The sequence below is a fragment of the Daldinia loculata genome (genome assembly GCF_022478755.1).
Source record: "Daldinia loculata strain CBS 113971 unplaced genomic scaffold F4817scaffold_67, whole genome shotgun sequence".
Lineage (NCBI taxonomy): Eukaryota > Fungi > Ascomycota > Sordariomycetes > Xylariales > Hypoxylaceae > Daldinia > Daldinia loculata.
Genome location: NW_026054921.1, coordinates 36338 through 57542, shown reverse-complemented (window position 1 = coordinate 57542; position 21205 = coordinate 36338). Strand labels below are relative to the sequence as shown.

At 48.0% G+C, this 21205-nt stretch overlaps 3 protein-coding genes across 3 annotated transcripts; 1 reads left to right on the top strand and 2 right to left on the bottom strand.

Moving 5' to 3' along the window:
• Positions 1-46: 46 nt before the first annotated feature.
• Positions 47-1453, top strand: F4817DRAFT_254616 (2-dehydropantoate 2-reductase). The gene has a single exon (XM_049299200.1). The coding sequence runs from the start codon at positions 285-287 to the stop codon at positions 1314-1316; it is 1032 nt and encodes a 343-aa protein (XP_049155143.1). The 5' UTR covers positions 47-284; the 3' UTR covers positions 1317-1453.
• Positions 1454-1590: 137 nt separating this feature from the next.
• F4817DRAFT_361522 (ClpS-like protein) lies at positions 1591-2192 on the bottom strand (the record flags this gene model as incomplete). Its single annotated transcript, XM_049306422.1, has 2 exons — positions 1591-1914; positions 1974-2192. 2 exons carry the CDS (start codon positions 2190-2192, stop codon positions 1591-1593), a joined length of 543 nt encoding a protein of 180 aa, XP_049155142.1.
• Positions 2193-18017: 15825 nt separating this feature from the next.
• Positions 18018-20516, bottom strand: F4817DRAFT_349842 (FAD binding domain-containing protein). Its single transcript, XM_049304878.1, has 5 exons — positions 19889-20516; positions 18919-19812; positions 18680-18845; positions 18501-18617; positions 18018-18441 (listed from the first exon to the last, which is right to left on the bottom strand). The coding sequence occupies exons 1-5, from the start codon at positions 20405-20407 to the stop codon at positions 18359-18361; spliced, it is 1779 nt and encodes a 592-aa protein (XP_049155141.1). The 5' UTR covers positions 20408-20516; the 3' UTR covers positions 18018-18358.
• Between the last annotated feature and the right edge of the window lie 689 nt (positions 20517-21205).

Below are 21205 nucleotides of genomic sequence, written 5' to 3'. Positions count from 1 at the left end.
CATCTTGCGCCCTTCGGATTACAAGCAGATCACAAGTTGTTTCCTTAATTGAAACTCGGCATCCGAAAAGCGGTGGATGCGATATTAGTATATAAAGTTAAGTTATTAGAGGTGGTGGGTTTTAAGAGAAGGATAGTTGCATTGAATGATAACTACATGTGTCTTATTTATTAAACGAGTAGAGATAACTACTAGCCGTAGCTTGTTTGTAAAGCAACTTCTATGATTTTTCAACTTCGTCAACTGAAGTAACTACTTACGTTGCTCATACGCGAATCGAAGCTATGCCGAAAGTATTGATATTCGGCACCGGCAGTCTCGGGACTTGCTATGCCTGGGCCTTATCAAACGCGGTCGGACAGGACAACGTCACCGCGATATGCCGATCTAACTACGAGTTCGCTTCCCGGAACGGTTTCACGATCCACTCGAACCTGTGGGGCGATAATCTCCATTTCCAACCCCGCATCGCGAGATCTGTTGCCGAAGCCGTGCAGCAGTTGACTTTGGATACGCAACCGTTCTTCGACTTCGTGGTTGTCGCTGCCAAGGCCGTGCCTACTGACCCTTCGATAGCGGAACTGATTGGCCCCGCTATCGCGAAGGGTAAGACGGCTATTGTGTTGTTGCAGAATGGTATTGGGATCGAGGACGAGTATGCGCAACTCTACCCGGATAACCCGCTGTTGAGCACCGTGGCATACTTCCCGGCTACCCAGGTCTCGCCTGGTATTGTGCATCATAAGGAAGTTGAGATGTTGCACGTGGGCACGTATCCGGCTACTGCTCCTACGAAACACAAGGAGGTAGCGCTAGAGTTCGTAGAGCTCCTTGGGAAAGGGGGTGCTACGGCTAAGTTACACGACGATATCCAGCGCAAGCGCTGGGGCAAGTTGCTTGTCAATGGTTCTTGGAATCCCATATGCGCGCTCACTCGGCTGAAGGACCGGGAGTTTATCGAAGTGAGCTTGAGTTTGGACTTGGGCGCAGAAGACAAGTGGGGTGACGGCGTGCGCTTTATAAAAGACGTCATGTTGGAGATTGCGTCTGTAGCACAGGCCTACGGATACGACGATGTGAATGAAGAGATGGTGGATTTCCAGATCGGACGCGCTGTTGTACGTGACCTTCCTGGAGTACAGCCGTCCATGCTGGGAGATGCGTTTGATAGCAAGAGCATGGAGGTTGATGCTATTGTGGGTAATGTGGTGAGACTTGCGAGGAAGAAGGGGGTGGCTGTACCGATGCTGAGAACGATTTATCTCCTGGCTAATGGGCTTAGTGAGAGCTTTTCTCGCAAGAAACTGCAGTCTTAGAGGATAGGAGATAGTGAGGGATGTGTTGTCCTCTGTCTCTATCTCACTAGGAGGGTTTGAAATGCCCCTTTAGAGAAAATACTGGCCCATCCTAGACAGATGCCTAGACAGATATTTAGAATCTATCATCAATAGACAAGAACTAACAAACTTCTAAGATTGGCATTTTTTTACCATCCGAAAAGTTTACTTTCCAGGGCTTTTGTATTGTTATACAGGTTTAGGTTACATGTATATACGGCATCGTTCGTGTTGCCTTGCGAGTTTAGATGAATCATTCCATAGTAACGGTAGCTCCTAGCTCCTTCATCGTAGCCACGATCTTCTCGGCCTCCTCCTTTGGTACCGATTCCTTCATCATCTTGGGTGCGCTCTCCACGAACTTCTTGCTGTCGACCAAGCTCAGCCCTAATAAGCCCTTGACCTCCTTGATAACCTTTGCCTTCGCGGCAGTGTCGAATGCTTGCAGCTTAATGTTGAATAGGGTCTTCTCCTGAGCAGCTGGCGCGGGTTCGTCCGCCTCCTCTGCTGCGGCGGGGGCAGCAGCCGGGGCAGCAGCGAAGCCGCCAACTGGTAGATCGGGGATGTTAAGTCGGGACTTATATGGTATATTAGCAGATAGAACCAGAATGCCTATATCAACGAAGTAGGACCAACCTTTAGGCTGCTGACGAGGTCGGCGGTTTCGAGGAGGGTCAATTGGCTGATCTGGTCAACGATACCGGCAATCTTCGGGTTCGTAGCCGCTGCGGTAGACTCGTGCCGCCGCTGTATCGACGGAGTGCTCTGAACGAATGAAGCCGATACCCGGAAAGAGTTGCTGGAGCGAATTGATCGCGCGCAGCTTCGAGCTGCATACCTGCACGGTGCCGACATCTTTGGCGACTTCCTCGTTGACCAAATTGCGAATTGACTGGGGGGGGGGTTAGACTCCTTTGACTTAGCGGAACGCTTCGTGATGCTCTTCAAAGTTTTTGATGCACGATTTCGATTTGGCGAAGCTTTGCCGGACCCTGCCAGTTTTTGGCGGGTCCCCCGCTACTAGTGGCGGTGCCAAACAGCTCCGTTCCGGGTTATTCACCGCCTAAATTTCTAAATTTTTGGAAAACGGCAGAAAAAGTTACGATAGTCTTATCTCAATTGACTTTATTCGCGGCGTGCAGAGATGAAATCTCGAGAAAACGAATACCTAATCGATTTACAACGCGCAACACGATTTCGGCTTTTTTACAGCAGCCATGTCGACTGTTGATATAAGCGCACAGAGGGAGCAGCTCTTAACTCATAAAGAGTTGCTAGCCCAATTACCGCCCGATTTATTGGAGATAATTCGCGATGGTCTCACCCCTGCACGTTTTCTCGATGCTATAGCTACGGCGGCGCTGATTCCTGAATTTACTGGACTTATATTTACCCATTTTGAGAGTGAAATTTCCGAGATATGCGCAAGATGGCTGATAAGACCACGGGATCAAGGACAAGAAGATCCTATTATCGCATCTTTTGCAAGAATCCTCCCGTTCGCGCCATACCTATCCGTTTTCTTGGAACGATATATTGGAGAAACTTCATATAGACTCGGTTCTGAACTACACACCTTCGGAATCAACTCACTCAACACGCGACCTACGGAGAACTTTGCTATACATGACTTACAGCGGATTTTACTTGCTCTCTGGAGACTCTTGAATTTTGACAAGAAAACCTTCAGCCAATTAGTTCCACCCTCCAGAATACAGGATCTATTTAAGCACGGTCATGCCTCCGTCAGGTATCTTGCTATTAGAGTTTTCTGTTGTCAGCTTAATGCTTCCGACTTCAACTTGGAGGCACTCATCCGCCAGTATATTAAACATGAAGAGTCTCTAGTTGGAGATTTTGACGGGGTCCAAGTTGACTACACCTTTCTCTCATTAGTTGAGCGTCAACGTGCAGAAGAATGGGATAAATCTCGACATAAGATATATGCCGAACTTGGAAACTATAAAGGAGAGCAGTTCTATCCCCAGGCGCTCGAGGACATAGTTATTCAGTATAACACGACGATCCTCCCCCGACCGAATGGCCCATCTCGTGCAATGTCTAGGTTGGTACAAACTCCCACTACCTTAACTAACCTGCAAAACCTCGCACAGAATCTCCAGCGATTGGGGCCGATACTTTTGCATGGATTGCCCGGATCTGGGAAGACATCTATAGTGCATGAGCTTGCCCGTGAACTTAAGATGGAGTCGAGCATGGTGACATTGCACCTGAATGAACAAACAGATGCTAAAATGCTCATTGGCCTATACTCCACAGGCTCCAAACCTGGTTCCTTTTCATGGAGACCAGGTGTCCTTACAACAGCTGTTCGCGAAGGACGCTGGGTTCTCATCGAGGATTTGGATAGAGCGCCGAATGAGGTTATGAGTACTCTGCTACCCTTAGTGGAGCATGGCAAGTTGCTTATTCCCAGTCGTGGTGAGACGGTAGAGGCTCCGAGTAGTTTCCGACTGTTTGCGACCGTTCGGACAACACGAGGAATGAATGGGCAGGAGAATCTCCCCAGTATACTAGGCCAGCGATTTTGGAATCTGTCCAGTGTAAAGATGCCTCCGCCAGTCGAGCTGGAGTACATCATCGTTGGAAGTTACCATCTACTACACAAATATACTCCGATGATTATGTCAGTCTATAGGCGTCTTTGTCATCTATCCAGTCTCCCACATGTGAGCAACTCCGGGCGGAGCATAGTAGAGCGTTCCGTCACACCTAGGGATGTCTTGAAATGGTGCCGCCGCCTTAACGAAACTCTCGTAGCTTCAGGCTGCAAGCTTGGCAACGAACCTATAAGCGAGACAACAAGAGACTGGATGTTCATGGACGCGGTTGATTGTTTCTGTGGTAACCTTTCCAAGCCGGAAGCAAGAGCTGCTCTTGTCAGTTGTATTGCCGAGGAGATGCACCTTTCGCAGCAGCTTACAGAACACTACCTCAAAGTTCATGTACCGCAGATGGAAGAAAGCCCTAGTAGTTTCAAAGTCGGAAGAGTCATGTTGACTAGAAGAAAACACGCTAATAGAGTGGTCAAGTCAAGAAAACCCTTCGCGAGCACTAGTCACTCCAGGAGACTACTCGAACAAATATCAATGGCTGTTAAACTGCGCGAACCCGTGCTTCTCGTAGGTGAGACCGGTATTGGAAAGACGACTGTTATCCAGCAATTGGCTGAATCCCTTGGCCATAAGCTTGTGGCTGTGAATCTGTCCCAGCAAAGCGAAGTTGGGGACCTCTTAGGTGGTTTTAAGCCGGTGAACGCCCGAAGCCTTGCCGTCCCCTTGAAAGAAGAGTTTGAGGACCTATTTGCTTCGACGGGAATCTCCGCGTCGAAGAATCAGAAATACCTGGAACAGATCGGCAAGTGCGCTGCGAAAGGCCAATGGACAAAGGTATCGAAGCTGTGGCGGGAAGCACCGACTATGTTTAATAAGATTGTGAGCCAACTTCAGATCCAAGCCAATGCCTCTAACGGTGGTGACTCCGATGAGCAACCTGTTGTCAAGAGACGTAAAGTGGAGTCGAGGCTGCAGTCGTTACTCGACCTGAGGCCGCGTTGGGAGGCGTTTTCTCGGAGTCTGGAGCAGTTCGATATCCAAATCTCGGGAGGCTCAGGCAGTTTCGCTTTTTCATTCGTGGAGGGCAATATTGTCAAGGCCGTAAGAAATGGAGATTGGGTTTTACTAGATGAAATCAACCTCGCATCGCCCGATACGCTAGAGAGTATAGCTGATTTACTTGCTTCCGGGCCTAATGATGAACCGTCGATCCTGTTATCGGAGACCGGTGATATAGAGCGTGTTAAAGCGCATCCGGACTTCCGTATATTCGGAGCCATGAATCCAGCCACAGATATTGGCAAGCGTGACCTTCCCCCTGGACTGAGATCACGCTTCACGGAATTCTACGTCGGCAGCCCAGACAAGGACCTAAAGGACCTTCTAACAATCATCAAGGCTTATCTGAGTGGGAAGAGTGTCAAAGATGACCAGGCCGCCGATGATATTGCCAGATTATATCTGAACACCAAGACGCGCGCAGAGGAGAAGCGTTTGGTTGACGGCGCTAATGAAGTACCTCACTTCAGTTTGCGAACACTGACTCGTGTCTTGAGTTACGTGAATGATGTCGCTCCATTTTATGGTCTTCGACGAGCTTTATATGAGGGGTTCTCCATGGGTTTCCTCACATTGTTGGATAGGGCGTCCGAAGAGACGCTCGTGCCATTGATCCACCACCATCTCCTCGATAGATATGGTGGCGCTAGGTCACTACTCTCGCAGCCACCAAGATACCCTGATGATGGAAAACAATACGTCAAGTTTGTGAACAGGAATAAGGACCGACAGTATTGGCTACTTCGGGGAGAAGAAACTCCCATTGAGCGAACTGACTATATTATCACGCCTTACATCGAGCGCAACCTCTTGAACTTAGTGAGAGCTACTTCAACTAGGCGTTTCCCAATTCTCATCCAGGGTCCTACGTCAGCAGGCAAGACCAGTATGATCGAGTATCTTGCAAATTTCAGCGGTAACAAGTTCGTGCGAATCAATAATCACGAGCATACCGATCTTCAGGAGTACCTCGGAACCTATATCTCTGACGCCGAAGGAAAGTTACGGTTTCAAGAAGGGTTGCTGGTACAAGCTCTCCGACAGGGACACTGGATTGTACTTGATGAACTCAACCTCGCGCCTACTGATGTTCTGGAAGCGCTAAATCGTCTTCTTGACGATAATCGCGAACTCCTTATCCCCGAGACACAGGAAGTTGTCCGGCCGCATGAGAATTTCATGTTGTTTGCAACTCAGAACCCGCCTGGCTTATATGGAGGCCGAAAGGTGCTTTCACGAGCCTTTCGGAACAGATTCCTCGAACTCCATTTCGACGATATCCCTGAAGACGAGCTCGAGATAATTCTACAGAAGCGCAGTTTATACACTGCGCCTTCTGATTGCAAAAGGATTGTCAACGTGTATAAGGAACTCTCAAGATTGCGACAGACAAGCCGTCTATTTGAGAACAAGGATAGTTTTGCGACATTGAGAGATCTATTTAGATGGGCTTTAAGAGGGGCCGAGACTCGAGAGGAAATCGCGGCTAATGGATTTATGCTCCTTGCCGAACGTGTCCGAAATGAGGAAGAGAGAGTGGCTGTTAAGAAAGTCATTGAGACAGTTTTTAAAGTCAAGATCGACCAAGAACAGCTCTATGATATCCACAGATCGCCATATTTGAAAGTGCAGCCTCCAAACAATGGCCAGGGCGTTGTCTGGACCCACGCTATGCGCCGTCTGTATGTACTAGTTGCAAGCGCTCTTCGCAATAACGAGCCAGTACTACTTGTCGGAGAAACTGGTTGTGGTAAAACTACCGTCTGCCAACTCCTTGCCGAGTCCCTTGGCAAGGAATTGCACATAGTCAATGCGCACCAAAACACAGAAACGGGCGACCTCATCGGATCCCAACGACCAATCAGGAACCGGGGCGCTGTTACAGATGTGCTGACTCAAGACCTCATCACAGTTCTACAGGAACTTGGGCAAATGGTAGAAGGCAGTGTAGAAGTCTTGTTGGAGAAGTATCACGCTCTTGATAAATCGATCCTGTCGAGGGTACCCGTGGATTTGCAGCGAAGAATCTCTGATAACGAAGTCAAGAGCAAAGCTCTCTTTGAATGGGCAGACGGAAGTCTAGTCCATGCCATGCGAGATGGCCAATTTTTCCTTCTTGACGAAATATCGTTGGCGGATGATTCCGTCCTAGAGAGACTGAACTCTGTCCTCGAGCCTCAGCGTACATTGCTCCTTGCCGAAAAGGGGGTCGATGATTCGTTTATTGAGGCTTCTGATGGCTTCCAGTTCCTGGCGACCATGAATCCTGGTGGTGATTTTGGCAAGAAAGAGCTTTCGCCAGCATTAAGGAACCGATTTACTGAAATATGGGTGCCTCCTCTGTCAGGAAACGAAGACGTGCTTCAAATTGTGTCATCGAAGCTCAAACCTGAATTTCAGCCAGCTTCTAGTGCAATCGTCCAATTTTCTTACTGGTTTGGACAGAACTTCCGATCTACGGCTTCAACTGCTTTTTCAATAAGAGATATCCTGGTTTGGGTCAAATTCGTTAACGAGAGCACCACTCTAAATGCAGAAGCATCTGTAGTCCATGGAGCGGCAACAGTTTTCATTGATACCCTGGGTGCGAACCCGTCTGCCTTGATCGCGATAGACCCCAAGAGCATGGACACGCAGCGACAGAAATGTTTGGACAAGTTAAGCGAGCTTCTTGGTTGTGATGCAACCGCGATATATCGGGCACCCCTTGAACTTACCGTGAGACCTGAAGAACTGCGAATCGGCGACTTTTCTATTAAGCGTGTAGCCAACGAGAATTTTGAAGCAGGATTCGCCTTACATGCCCCTACCACGAAGCTCAACGCAATGAGAATCATTCGTGCCCTTCAAGTCCAAAAACCTATTCTTTTAGAGGGCAGTCCGGGTGTAGGAAAAACGACACTAGTCAGCGCTCTTGCACGAGCATGCGGTAGGCCTTTGACAAGAATCAATCTTTCTGACCAAACTGACTTAATGGATCTATTCGGAACCGATGTCCCCGTTGAGGGAGCTGAGGCTGGTCACTTCGCATGGAGAGATGCACCGTTTCTTCGCGCTATGCAGAACGGAGAGTGGGTACTTCTGGATGAGATGAATTTGGCTTCTCAATCCGTTCTTGAAGGTCTCAATGCGTGCCTTGATCATCGAGGAGAGGTTTATGTTTCTGAACTTGACCAAGTCTTCAAGAAGCACCCTGACTTTCGTCTCTTCGCAGCTCAAAATCCACACCATCAAGGTGGAGGAAGAAAAGGATTGCCTAGTTCCTTTGTCAACCGTTTCATCGTGGTGTATGCGGATGTATTCAGCGAAGAGGATCTCCTGCTTATTGCTGAGCACAACTTCCCTACGGTGGCCCCTGAGACTGTTCGAAGAATGATTAACTTTATATCTAATCTCGAGACACGCATCTTGGTTGAGAAGGCTTTCGGATCCCAAGGTAGTCCGTGGGAATTCAACCTCCGCGATACCCTGCGATGGCTACACTTACTTACATCATCGGATCCTCTACTGAGTACTGGAAAGGTCGACGACTTCTTAAATATCGCAATCCGACAACGTTTCCGAACAGAAAGGGACAGGCTAGAGGTAGACAAGCTTTTCACGGAGACATTCGAGGCGCCACCAAAAGGTCATCAGTTATACCATAACATGAATTCGTCCTTACTTCAAGTTGGGCTCGCGTTGGTGCGGCGGAACAAGCTCCTGCAGCCGTCACAATTCCCCAGCATGGATGTTGTTCCCCGGCTCATGGAGATAGAATCTCTTCTAATATGCATCAACCAGAATATTCCATGTATTCTTGTTGGATCCTCAGGATGTGGAAAGTCGATGCTCTTGCAGCACGTTGCCGCTTCGTGTGGGAAGTCACTTGTCACGTTTCCGATGAACGCCGATATAGATGCTATGGATCTTGTTGGGGGCTTTGAGCAATCCGACCCTGTGCGCGATATTAACGCCGCGTTGCGAGAATTGCGGGAAGCTTTACAAATCTCGACTGCGAGCACTCTGGTCGAAGGCACACTCGGGTCAGCGGTCGATTTATTAAACGTTCTTGGCTCTTTGACGAGCCAGGCCGGTGTACCTCAATCACTGATGGACCGCATTGGAAATCTCCTAGCTCAAATCCCGGAAAATTCAGACTTGGCAATAACGCTCTCTAATGTGCGCGAGATCCTCCAGCGTTCTATAAGTATTTCAAACCCTAAGTTTGAATGGTTAGACGGCATCATTGTCAAAGCTCTTCAAAATGGGGATTGGTTGGTTCTTGACAATGCGAACCTCTGCAGCGCCTCTGTTCTTGACCGATTGAACTCCTTACTCGAGCCAGGTGGTAATCTGATTATCAACGAACACTGTGGTCCGAATGGTGAACCGAGGATTATCGAGCCTCATCCTGATTTTAGAGTATTTTTGACCGTCGATCCTCGCTATGGAGAACTCTCGCGGGCAATGAGGAATCGTGCTATCGAGATTTATATCGAGCCTCACAACTCAGCCGTGCCCTTCTGGAGGAGCCGTGTCGCCGAGGTAGAGTCGAGTCTGAAGAGATATGAATTGCAATCTGCGGCGCTGTCCTTCGACATCGAGAACAAATCACCTATATTCGATTTGGCTATAGATGCGCTATCCTTCGACGACTTGCCATTGTTGAAAAAGTATACCCCATTTGATTGGCAGCCGCGGGATATGCCACTGTTACAACGAAGAGAGGTTGCGGAACGTCGTTTCAGAGGTGCGCAGTTGGACTTTGATGGTTCTAAGCAGACGATAGGCTCGTTTCTTAATTCGGAAGTCATGGTTGATATTCTAACTACGATCCGTCAATTATATGCCCCGTTGGCTAAGACTATCGCTCCTAGTTTCGAAGACATGCAGGTAAGTCTTCTTCTCTACCTTCGATCTACTGATTTCACTAACTCGTTCTTAGCCGCTTTACCCGCTACAAAATTCGACGATTGTCTCGTGTCTTCAAGGTGGCTTTCCCCAGCTTCCATTCTGGTTAGCAGCATGCTATGACCGCTTTGTGGACATTGCCGAAGCTAGGAGGCGACTGTCTTCAGAGAATCCCAACGGCAAGGGCTTCCGGGTATCTGAATTGAATCGTCTTCAGAGGTCATGTATTGCTAATAGTGTTGCCGCTGTGTCAAAGGATTCAACTGTGGGAGCGTACGGGTTCCTTAATAACGTCCTGAATGGCCTTTACGGTTTCATGCATGCTAATATTTTTAATACCAATTCTTGGAGAGTAAGTATTGATCTGCTAAATGGTTAGTTATACATCAGCTAATGGTATTAGGATCGGGCATACTTCTGTCGGGATGTTATGAACAATTGGTGGATAGCAGTCAAGTTCCTTACTGCACCACCCTTTACTGAGGCAGGGTTCCAAGCTTATCTGAGCCTCTTCTCCGACATGCTGTCCGGTTACATCTCCCATGGCGCGGATAATAGGACACGCGAACTGGCCTCAGGTATCCTTAAGATGATAAACGACTGCTTCGTTTCTGGGTTTACTCTGTCTACAGGCTTGAGTATGGAAATTCTCTGGGAGGGATTGCGGCCTATTCCGATCAAGGACGAATTACTTCTCGACAATATTCGCCGCATGGAACGACTAGCCGCACAATTTGACTCAGTGAAATGGAAGTCTACAACTACATTACCAGATCTTGCTAACATAATGGGGTCTTTTGTTAAAGTATACCAACTCATCAGGCTGGGGCAACCAAAAGTGGAAGAACTCTTGGGAACACTAACGACTGAAATTGACCAATTGGTTAGCAAACTAGGCGACAACAGTATAGTAACGTCTCCATTCATGGCTGCCGAATTTGAAACCATGAGGCAGATCACTTTACTCGATAGTATGTCAGGTCGGACAGACCTCCCACAAACTTCATGGGATATGGTCTTATTATCTAGCCTCCCTCTTGTTACCCAAATGCGCACTGCCAGTGCTTCTACTACGTCAAAGCTCATGTTATCAATTGAAAGCCTCGCTAGCGATAATATTGAGCAGCAGCACTGGGATGATGTCTTATCAGCTCGAATCATATCCAAGCTTGAGACCGTCGATTCAGCAGGTCTTGGTTCTTTGGCTTCACTCGAAGCAGAGCTGCCAATCCTAGCAAAACAAGTCTGTACAGACGCGGAAGCTCTCACTGCTGACCGTCTAGGCAAGCTTAGTGAAGTGCTCTGGCACCTTATGGTAGATGTGTTAGCCATCTATAACCCTGCTCTGGTTATCGAATTCACTTCGGCTTTGAACACGCCCGAAGGATTGGACGTATCTAATTTCTTTGCAATTGGAGCGCAGGAAAACAAACTGTTCTTTAACATAGATCAGTTTATTCCGAATGTGATGCTGACTAGCCAAGATAAGTATTCCAAGATTGACAAGCGTCATCTGGTTCCCTCTCTTGCATTCCTGATTGCGTCTAGAAGCGGATCTAGACACACAAGGCGTGCTCATCTTGCGAACGCCTGGGTTCAATTTTCTGTAGCTCTGATTAAACTCTTCGTCCCCGACAAGGCATACGATCCCCAGTTAAAATCGGTCTTAGGGCTCGAAGGCTACCAGTACCGCCTACAGGCCTTGAACTATGAACTTGAACTGATACGACAATTCGAAATGTTTCAGACAGGCCAGTCTACAAATCTACGATGCGAACTCCTGGAAGAGGAAATTGCCGCAGTTGGGCCTCCTCCCACTTCGGTCCAAGCTGTTTATCGCCCTGCGGATCACCAGCTTGCCAATATTCAAACAGAATTCAATAATCTGCTGAAGGTGGTTCTCAAAAACGATCTTAGCGTGCTTGTTCTTCAGCATTGCTCGGGTTCAGGTCCTGCTACACAACAGCTCGATGTCATCCGAGAAAATATATCAAGGATAGCAGACCGCCTGAAACATGAGAAATACCGTGCATACGAAGACATATTGTCCCCTGTTATAAATATGATCCATTGTCTGGAGATTGGTTTATACTTGGGACGACGGGCAGGACCGGAAGTTACTAGCAGCAATCATCCGTCCAAAGCATTACTCGAACTTGCTCCTCTCCTTGGTGGAAAACTAGACGCCCCAGTTACACAATCAAACCCATCTCAGAGCTTAGAGTTTCTCTGCTATACCCGCATGGTAGTTGCTGTAGAGGGCTCGAGCGGACTTGATAGAGTCAAACAGGGAACCTTTCAGGCAATTCACTCATTATACGACCAATGGGCCCTGAAGCTTGATGCTGATAAGAAAGCTGAGGAATCGAAGAAAAGCTGGTATCGCTATCGAGGTGGCTTTAGCGAGGAAGAGGCAGCAGAACAAGAAGCGTTCGATGAATTATTCCCGAGCTTCGATGAAGACAACGAATCTGAACAGAGGGATGCCCCTAAAATCGGCGATGCTCGCGCACTGGCTATCAGACTATCACGATTGCATAAAGAAATCTTCCTCACACCTCAAGAAGCTGCCGAAAGCATAATCAGCCTGAACAAGAATTTCGCCCGAAAAATCTCAGCAGACATTGATCCTTCGATAGAAGATCGGAATTTGCTTCCAGTCGTTCTCTTGTCCCTAGATGAGAAGCTGCAAGAGATAGGTTCCAACGCTAGCTTAGCTGAATACAACTTCTACACAGACCGGAACCTTGCTGAGACACGGAAGCTTGTTGGTTTGGTCAATGAAATCCGCGCCCGATTCCAGCAACTTCGACAAGTCGACGAAATTGGTCACCTGCAGCCACTGATCGATGTTGTGTTATCTTGCGATAAAATTTTACAACTTGGACATTCAGACCCTCTCGCTAGCACGATACCGAAAGTCGAGCAGTTGCATGCCTTCGTATACGAATGGCAGTTTGGCGGCTGGGCAAGCAAAACTTACGGTGTGCTACCATTATATAATAGACTAACCGACTTGCTTGTTAGTTGGCGCCGCCTAGAACTCTCGACATGGGGAAAGCTGTTTGACATGGAAGTTAAGAAGAGCGAAGAGGATGCTAGTTCCTGGTGGTTCATCGCTTACCAAGCCATCATCGCTGCGCCGTTGACTCTAGTCCAAGATGGAGAGGATCTTTCGCAACATGTCTGTGGTCTGTTGAAGGAACTAGAAACGTATTTCTCCTCGGCGCCCGTCGGACAGTTTGCTAGTCGCCTCGGCCTCCTGAAGCAACTTTACAAACAAGTTGAGCTGATCACTTCGGATTACCCGTCGATGTCAATCATTCAAGAAGGTCTCCATAATTTTATTAGCTTCTACTCTCGGTATAAGAAGGCCGTAGACGACTTAATACGTGCTGGCAGGAGTCCTCTCGAGAAGCAGATGAAAGACGTTCTCCTTTTGGCGAGCTGGAAGGATACTAATATCGTCGCGCTGCGAGAAAGCGCACGGAAGTCACACCATAAACTTTTTAGGATTGTGAAGAAGTTCAGAGAAATACTCGGCCAACCTATGAAGCCGATTATTGATGGTGGTCTACCAGATGAGGTACTTGATGGGGCCGCTACAACTGAGATTAAAACGGAAATCATGCCAATCGACAAAACCGCAATTAAGCTGTGCTCTGAAGGCATTCCTAGCTGGAGGGATGAGTACCGGAGGTTAGCGAATACCCGGAGGACAACAGACATCATGAGTAAGCTGAGCCGTATTCCAGAGTCTGCTTTGGATGCTGGTGAAGCCATTGACTCTTTCCTATCCAATCTCGAGGAATCGGCCGCTGAGCTTCGCAAGGAGACCCCTAGCACTCTCACTGAAGAGAACAAGGCATTGGTTAAGCATTTGAAATCGCGTAAACGGAAACTGTTTGCGGAGACTTTAAAGGGAGCCAGGCAAATGGGAATTCAGTATAATCTCAGTACTGATGTTCTCTCCCAACAAGATGCGCTTTCTACAATACTTGCTACGTCAGACACACTCGGTTCGCAGGCCTTCGAGGAATTCAAGAGCACTGATTACTACTTCCACAAGATGCTTGACCTCACACCTCGGGTCCGACGCGCATACAACGAGCATTCGGACGACTTGACTATAGCAGAAGTTGACAGAAGTATTGGATTCCTTGAAGGTATACTTCATGTTGCGCTGAACCAAAGACGTGGATTGGCAAAAGCGCTGAAACACCACGGCGCACTGACCTCCTCTTCGAAGTATATTCGCTCCGTTAGCACTTTGCGGGGAGGCAATAAAATCAAAGCCGGGCCGCTATTTGCTAATTACGAGAGAGTCTGTACTTGGCTTGTCCAGATTATCAAAGTGGGGAGACATCTTATCGAGCTACACGCAAAGTTCGGAAACTTGGACCATAAGGAGCTTCTCCGACAGCTTAATAGCAGGTTGGCTGAATTTACTAATTGGTCTTCCGAATGGAAATCACTTCCTATATTACCTGACAATCTTACCTCACTTGAAAGGTCCCAATTAGAAGCAAAGATCCGTTCATCGCTTAATCAATTCCGGAATGTGTTAGATGACGGGTGCCGACGATGGCCGGTATTAGCATTCCTACTGGAGCAAATCAAGCTATGGACTGCTGTGGATGAGCAGTCGATATCCACTTCGATTCTGGAGACCAAACAGATCGAAGTCATCCTTGATGCCTCTAAGAACCTTTGCGATAGCATTCTTGTCACCATTGAGCAGCTCAATAAGACAATGATCAAGTTACCTGCTTCGCAAGAGGAAGCCGGATGGTTGATAAAGTATGGCGAGGTTATGGCTGATTCCCTGAAAGTTCTACGTATAGACAAGGTCGAAAGAAGTATGACTGAGCTTTTAACACTTTTCGCCCAGGTCAACTTGGCTGACTCCTCCGTTAACCAAATCTCAACAGCCCTCATGGCAGTCGTGGCACCGATTGTAGAGCAGTATCAAGTTACTTGCAACCAGATGATCGGGTCATTCGCACGTGTCCATAGAAACACTTGCAAGCTTGGCTACAAATTAAGCAAGAGTTTTACCCAGCTTGCCTCCCAAGGCTTCTGCACTCCTCAAGAGAAGTCGGAGGAAAAGTCCGGGGAGACTGGGGAGCTTGAAAGTGGCACAGGTCTCGGAGAAGGCGAGGGCGCTGAGGATATCAGCAAGGATATTCAGCCCGATGAAGACCTGTCCGAATTGGCACAAGAGAAAAACCAAGAGTCTAAACAGGAAATGGAAGATGAAAAGGATGCTGTTGATATGGCTGATCAGGAGCTCCAAGGCGACGTCGAAAGCGTAGACGGCGGTGACGACGAAGAAAAAGGATCCAACTCTGGCGACGAAGATGAAAGTGGGGATGAAATGGATGAGGAAGCCGGTGAAGTAGATGATCTAGATCCCTCTGCAGTCGACGAGAAGATGTGGGATGGGGAGAATGAGGATGACGCAGAGAAGGACCAGCAAGGAGAAAACGCGAAAGGACAGAAGAAGAAGGACGAACAAGTCGCTGCCGAAGCACAGCCCGATACCCAGGAAGTCGAGGAAGGAGAAGATGGTAGCCAAGGCGATGAAAATCCTGATGAGAATCCTACCGCGGAAGAGGACGAAGATATCCAGCAGCAGGATGAAGCGAATATGCAGGACCAAAACGTCCAAGAGCAGGACACCTTGGCATTGCCTGACGACATGAACATCGATGGGAATGATAACGATTCAATGTCCTCAATAAGTGACGATGATCTGGATAAGCTCTCAGACGTGGACCAGGAAGAGCAGAAAGACAAGCAGATGAGTGACCAGGAAAGCGAGACGAACGAAGATGTGGAGATGGAGATGGCGCCTCCAGACGCCGGTAATGATAATGAAGAAATGGACGAGAACGCGGACCAGGATGAAGAGGCCAGGATCCAAGAAGACGAACAAGCAGAGGAACCGGATACCCAAACAGAAGAACAGGAAATGGCTCAGTTGCCGTCTAATGATGATGCTAATGCAGCCAACGAGGACGCTGCGCCAAGTGATGTGAAGGGCGGCGGACAAGACCTGGATCCAAACCAGACCGAAGAGGCTGATAATGCTGAAAGTAATGCTGCCCAGCGAGAGGATGGGGAAATGGGCGAGAATGCAGCGGACCAGGACGCATCAGCTGGTAAGAAGGGAAGCGTCTCGAAAACCCAGGAGCAACCTTCTGAGACAGAGCTTGATGATACTAAGGATTCATCGACTAGTCAACCTTTCAAGGCACTTGGGGATGCTCTGGAGAAGTGGCACAGGCAGCAGCAAGAGATCAAAGAAGCTCGGGAACAAGAGCCACAAGAACAATCGGTAAATGCTGAACCGGAATCAACAATTCGGGAGTTCCAACACATCCAAAACGACGAGTCTGCTGCAGATGCCCAGGCAATGGGCACCTCAAATGAAGAACAAAAACAGCAGATTGATGAATCGATGGCAATTGACGAGGATGACCAAGCTGCAGACAGTCGAATTATTCCAGAAGATGAGATGGAGACGAATGATGTAGACACGGATAAGATGGATATTTCGGAGCCCCAGGACCAGCAAGACCAGCAAGATACGCAGAAGGAAGAAAGACCCAGTGGAGTATCAACTCACCAAGGTACTTATAATCGAGATACGGCACCCCCAATGAACGGAGAGGAGCCTTTAGAAGAGGTGGAGGAAGAGATCGAAGAAACTTCTACACAGTTGTCGATAACTCATCTATCAGAGCCAAGCTTGGATCTAAGAGATTTTGACGAGACCATGCAGCAATGGACTTCATTCCAAAGCAAAACTCATCCGTTATCGCTATCCCTGACTTCTCAATTACGTCTTATTCTAACTCCGTCTCAATCGACAAAATTGTCTGGATCTTACCGGACTGGAAAGCGTCTCAATATCAAGCGTATCATTCCTTACATCGCTTCTAGCTACAAGAGGGACAAGATTTGGATGCGCAGAGCCATCCCGACCAAACGCTCTTACCAGATCCTACTCTGTGTCGACGATAGTAAGAGTATGGGCGAGTCCAGCTCCGGTGAACTGGCGCTCGAGTCCCTCGTCATGGTCTCGCGGGCTCTTACGATGCTAGAAGTGGGCCAGATCGGCGTTCTAGGCTTCGGCGCAAATACTTTCATGGCTCACGAGTTCACCGAGCCGTTTGCCTCTCACGACGCCGGCGCTAAGGTGCTGCAGAAGTTCACATTCCAACAGGACTACACAAACATCGAACTCCTCATCAAGCAGACAATCGAGCGTTTCCGGCTCGCACGCGCCCAAAGCACTAGCCGCGGCTCCGAGGACCTGTGGCAACTAGCGCTCATCCTCTCGGACGGACTGACACCGTCAGCGGCCCACGAGCACATCCGCGTGCTGCTGCGCGAGGCTATGGAGGAGCGCATCATGATTGTGTTTATCATCATGGACGACACTGCATCTGGCAAGGACAAGGACAAGCAGAGTGTCGTCAATCTCAAGAAGGTCCGATTCATGGGCAACGACGAGATCCGCACCGAGTACTACCTCGACACGTTCCCGTTCCAGTACTATCTCATCGTGCATAACCTCGAAGATCTCCCTGGCGCGCTGGCGGGGCTGCTGAGGACGTGGTTTGCGGAGGTTAATTCTTAGGTGTGATTGGTTGTTTGTGTTATAGCATGGTATCATGCTGGCGTCAATGTTCGTGTTGGGGAGTTTAGGGGTTGGGGATTTGTGAGAATAAAAAAGGGGTGATTAGTCCGCTTGGACTACGTGGTGATAGATGTTCATAGTATATACAGGTACGGAATATAATTAACTGTTCCGTGGATGGCAAGAATATCATGAAAATAATCCTTTGGCGTGATTCGTTAGACTGGTTACAACTTTATCGTCAACGTCACGGTCGTGCTGTTAGAGTCTTTTGTCAGGCACCTAGTATTTCCGGAAGAAGAGAAGAGACGAGGCTAGGATTTTATGCCTCTAAATAACACAAGGAGGCTACCTACCTAGATTATAGATACTTCGAGGGGGTTTCAAGACAGTTCAAGTGGTAAGGGAAAATCAATAGCGCCGTTAGGAGTTGAACCTGAACTATTTTATTGACTGACAAGTCACTGAGAGACGGCATAGGAAGAAAAAGTAAAATAATGAACACCTCTCATATGATGCCGACTAAGTTGACGTGGTTTTAAAGCAGGCTGCGCTCAGCCATTGTTACTATACTAATGCCCATTCCAAATCTTGAATATTCTTCGGCAATTAAATTATTGGCTGTTCTCGATCTGTCAGTTATCACTCTTTATAATGCGCCCCCGGGGGTTATAACTGCTCAAGTCAACCCCTGGACTACATATGATCTGTTGATACCAGACATCTAGTTATATAAGGAACCATACCGACTAGGAACGAAGGCCTTATGTACCTAATGTAATCACACACGGGACTAGAGAAGGATTGAGGAGATTCTTGATGATGGACGCAGGTGCTTTCCTAAGTCAAACTACTTTCTGTTTCATGAACCTGTCGAAAAATGACATTATGGCGTCGACGCTTTCTAATGAGCAAATCTTGGATATATCTAGGTAGTCTAGCATGAGCATTTATAACAAGATTGAATAGATGGGAGCAATCACTTACAGTAATCTGGTCGAACAATGATTACCGCACCTCGGTTAGGATCTATCCCATACGTTTCATACGCGTGACCGGATGGCGAATTATATCCATCATCGTCGGAAAAGACTTTAGTAAGAGCTATGCGTGTATTAGTATCTGATAGTTTAGTCCTTAGAATATAGAGGACGTTGTTCACTTACACTTCATCTTCCATTTGCTTACGATGGGTGTGAAAACAGCAGGGATCTGGTCTGGTTCAACTTCTGTACGTCCCGACGAGAATAGGAGTATAGGGTTGATGACCGCATCACGGTCGACATCCGGCGGCGTGAAAGCATCAACTATCTTCTGTAAGCCGGATGAAAACTATACACACTAGTCAGTACTTTCCTTACTAATTAATGACAGTGTTGAATAGGGAATAGGGGCATATGCGAACATTCTGCAATCGTGTCAAAGTCTGAGAATCGCGTATTATATCACCGGGAAACACTAAGATATGCCACCAGGATTGGGCCGGTAAGAATCGGACCAGTTGCATTACGCGAGCATCGGTAAAGCGGATTACTGGAACACTCGGGAGTCTCATCCCGACGGTTAAGCCAGTGGCTAAGGAAGCTTCACTAGTCTTCGCAGAAACTATTATAGAGTCGTTGTAATTTATAGCCTGGCCCGCGGTGTACCGAGCAGACAAGAGGAACTTATCGTGGAACTGCTCTGGTGTGATGCCGTGCTCCTTACGATATGAAGACGAGAAGAGTTTGGTCCAGGTTCGATCAAACTCGATCAGTTCCGCAGCAGTCTTCTGTCGCTCTGACACATACGTCTCAAGTAACTCTGGCGTAGCTTGTCCTCGGATGACAGCTGCCAACTTCCAACCGATGTTATAGCCATCTTGCAAACTGACGTTCATCCCCTGTCCCGCTTTGGGAGAGTGAGTGTGGCAGGCGTCGCCACTTAGGAAGACACGGTAGTCTTTGTGGAAGTGGTCGGCAAGGCGCTGGCCAATAGAGTAGGCAGACCACCACGCTGTTTCGGCTACTTCTAGATCGTACGGACGAAGAATTAGCCGGAGCTTTTCATGAAGCTCTTCTAGCGTGACGTCTTTTGCAATTGCACCCTTCAGCTCTATGTAGAAGCGAACCAGCAGGTCTCCCTCTCGAGGTATGATGATCAGGTTACCTGCTGGCGACTGAATCATAGCCTTCTTGCGGATGTCGGGGAAGTTGGTTCGGGGATAGATATCCATCACTCCCCAGACGCTATCGCTCGTGTCGCCGACCATCGTAAAGCCAAGTGATTTCCGGATAGCGCTGTGAGCTCCGTCACTGCCCTGGTATGTGCGTTAGGGGTTATAAGAAATGCTAATGACATAATTGCCTATATAACAGAAATGGATGATGTCTTACTAGAACATATTTCGTACGGTATTTCCGTTCTGTTCCATCCTTCAACACTGTCACAGTAACGCAATATGCATCAGGATCCCGCGCGCTCTCGCTATCAACCTCTACGCCCAAGACCTCGCAACCATACTCGACGCACGACCTTCCTGCCGCACTCTCCATCTCGTTCGTGAGCAATTCGTTCATCCTAGCCTGGCCGAGGAGGACATGCGGTAGATGGCTTACACCGGGCAACCTATCGGCAGCGTAATGCGTGCGCCTAATTTCGGTGCCACCATCTTCCGGAGCCCAGAACGTTAGCTCGGAGGCATGGTAGGCTTCGTTGAGAAGTGTATCGGAAAGTCCGAAGCTCTCGAATATTTCCGTCGTTCGGCACTGAACCCCATCGGCTTGACCCCTTTTGAGCGGCCCGTCCCGTTGTTCCAGGATCCGGAAACGGATACCGCAGCGGGCGAGCCAGACTCCGGCACATAGACCGGCAGAGCCGCCACCACAGATGAGCACGTCTACTTGGTCTCCCATGGTTGAGATGAGTGTGTAATCCAATGTGTTCGGATTAATATAATTATATTGTCTATAGGTAAAGTACTATATATATTCATAGAGATGTAGCAATAGAATACATGTTGTAACGTCAACGGACACAAGACGAAGACTGGACGGACTCCAACCTGCATGAAATGCGGGGGAGACGGCCGTTGGGAGCACAATAGAAGAAGGCTCTTTTGCCGTGTGAGGGTTATCTTCAGCCCGTAACTATGCCTTACTCAATCCGCGAGATATCTTACCTATCTATTAAACTGTTGGCGTGTTTATACTTATTAACAACTTAGTTATAGAGTTTCGGGATTCAAATTATAATCTCCTACTTCGGAGTTATATACCCACGTAACTAACTCTTGTCGCCGAAACTTTACTCCGAATACCTACTGTTTATCTCCGTGGCAGCTGGAATTCCGTCGGCGCCACCGATTCTTGGCTTATGCTCAAGCTAGGTATCACGAGGTGGACCTAGAAAATATGGAAAGGATCTTGTTGTCAGTTAAAGTAAATAATTAATGTAGGAATTGTACGAAGTATACGAGATAGATTTATATGATAACTTCTTAATATAATGCCAAGATAATGGGAATTGGCACGTCTTGATTACAGGAGCGACTTCAATTGGATTGGCGAAAAAGTATAGATCAAGTGCACCGAAATATTTTGAGGTGGGAATGAGCCTCTTCACCTTTATTTTTAACATGGGCCGTTCGGAACAGAGAGACCCACTTAATTCCCGAAGCCCAAAAAAGCTCCGGAAAGGGGCAGACCGTGCGA

Excerpts from the sequence above, each read along its gene's own strand:
- F4817DRAFT_254616 (XM_049299200.1), top strand. The coding sequence starts at position 285 with ATGCCGAAAGTATTGATATTCGGCACCGGCAGTCTCGGGACTTGCTAT.
- F4817DRAFT_349842 (XM_049304878.1), bottom strand. The coding sequence starts at position 20,407 with ATGGGAGACCAAGTAGACGTGCTCATCTGTGGTGGCGGCTCTGCCGGT. Across the intron at positions 19,813-19,888 it reads ACCGTACGAAATATGTTCTA|GGCAGTGACGGAGCTCACAG; the intron begins GTAAGACATCAT and ends CGCACATACCAG. Across the intron at positions 18,618-18,679 it reads AAGCAAATGGAAGATGAAGT|CTCTTACTAAAGTCTTTTCC; the intron begins GTAAGTGAACAA and ends ATACACGCATAG.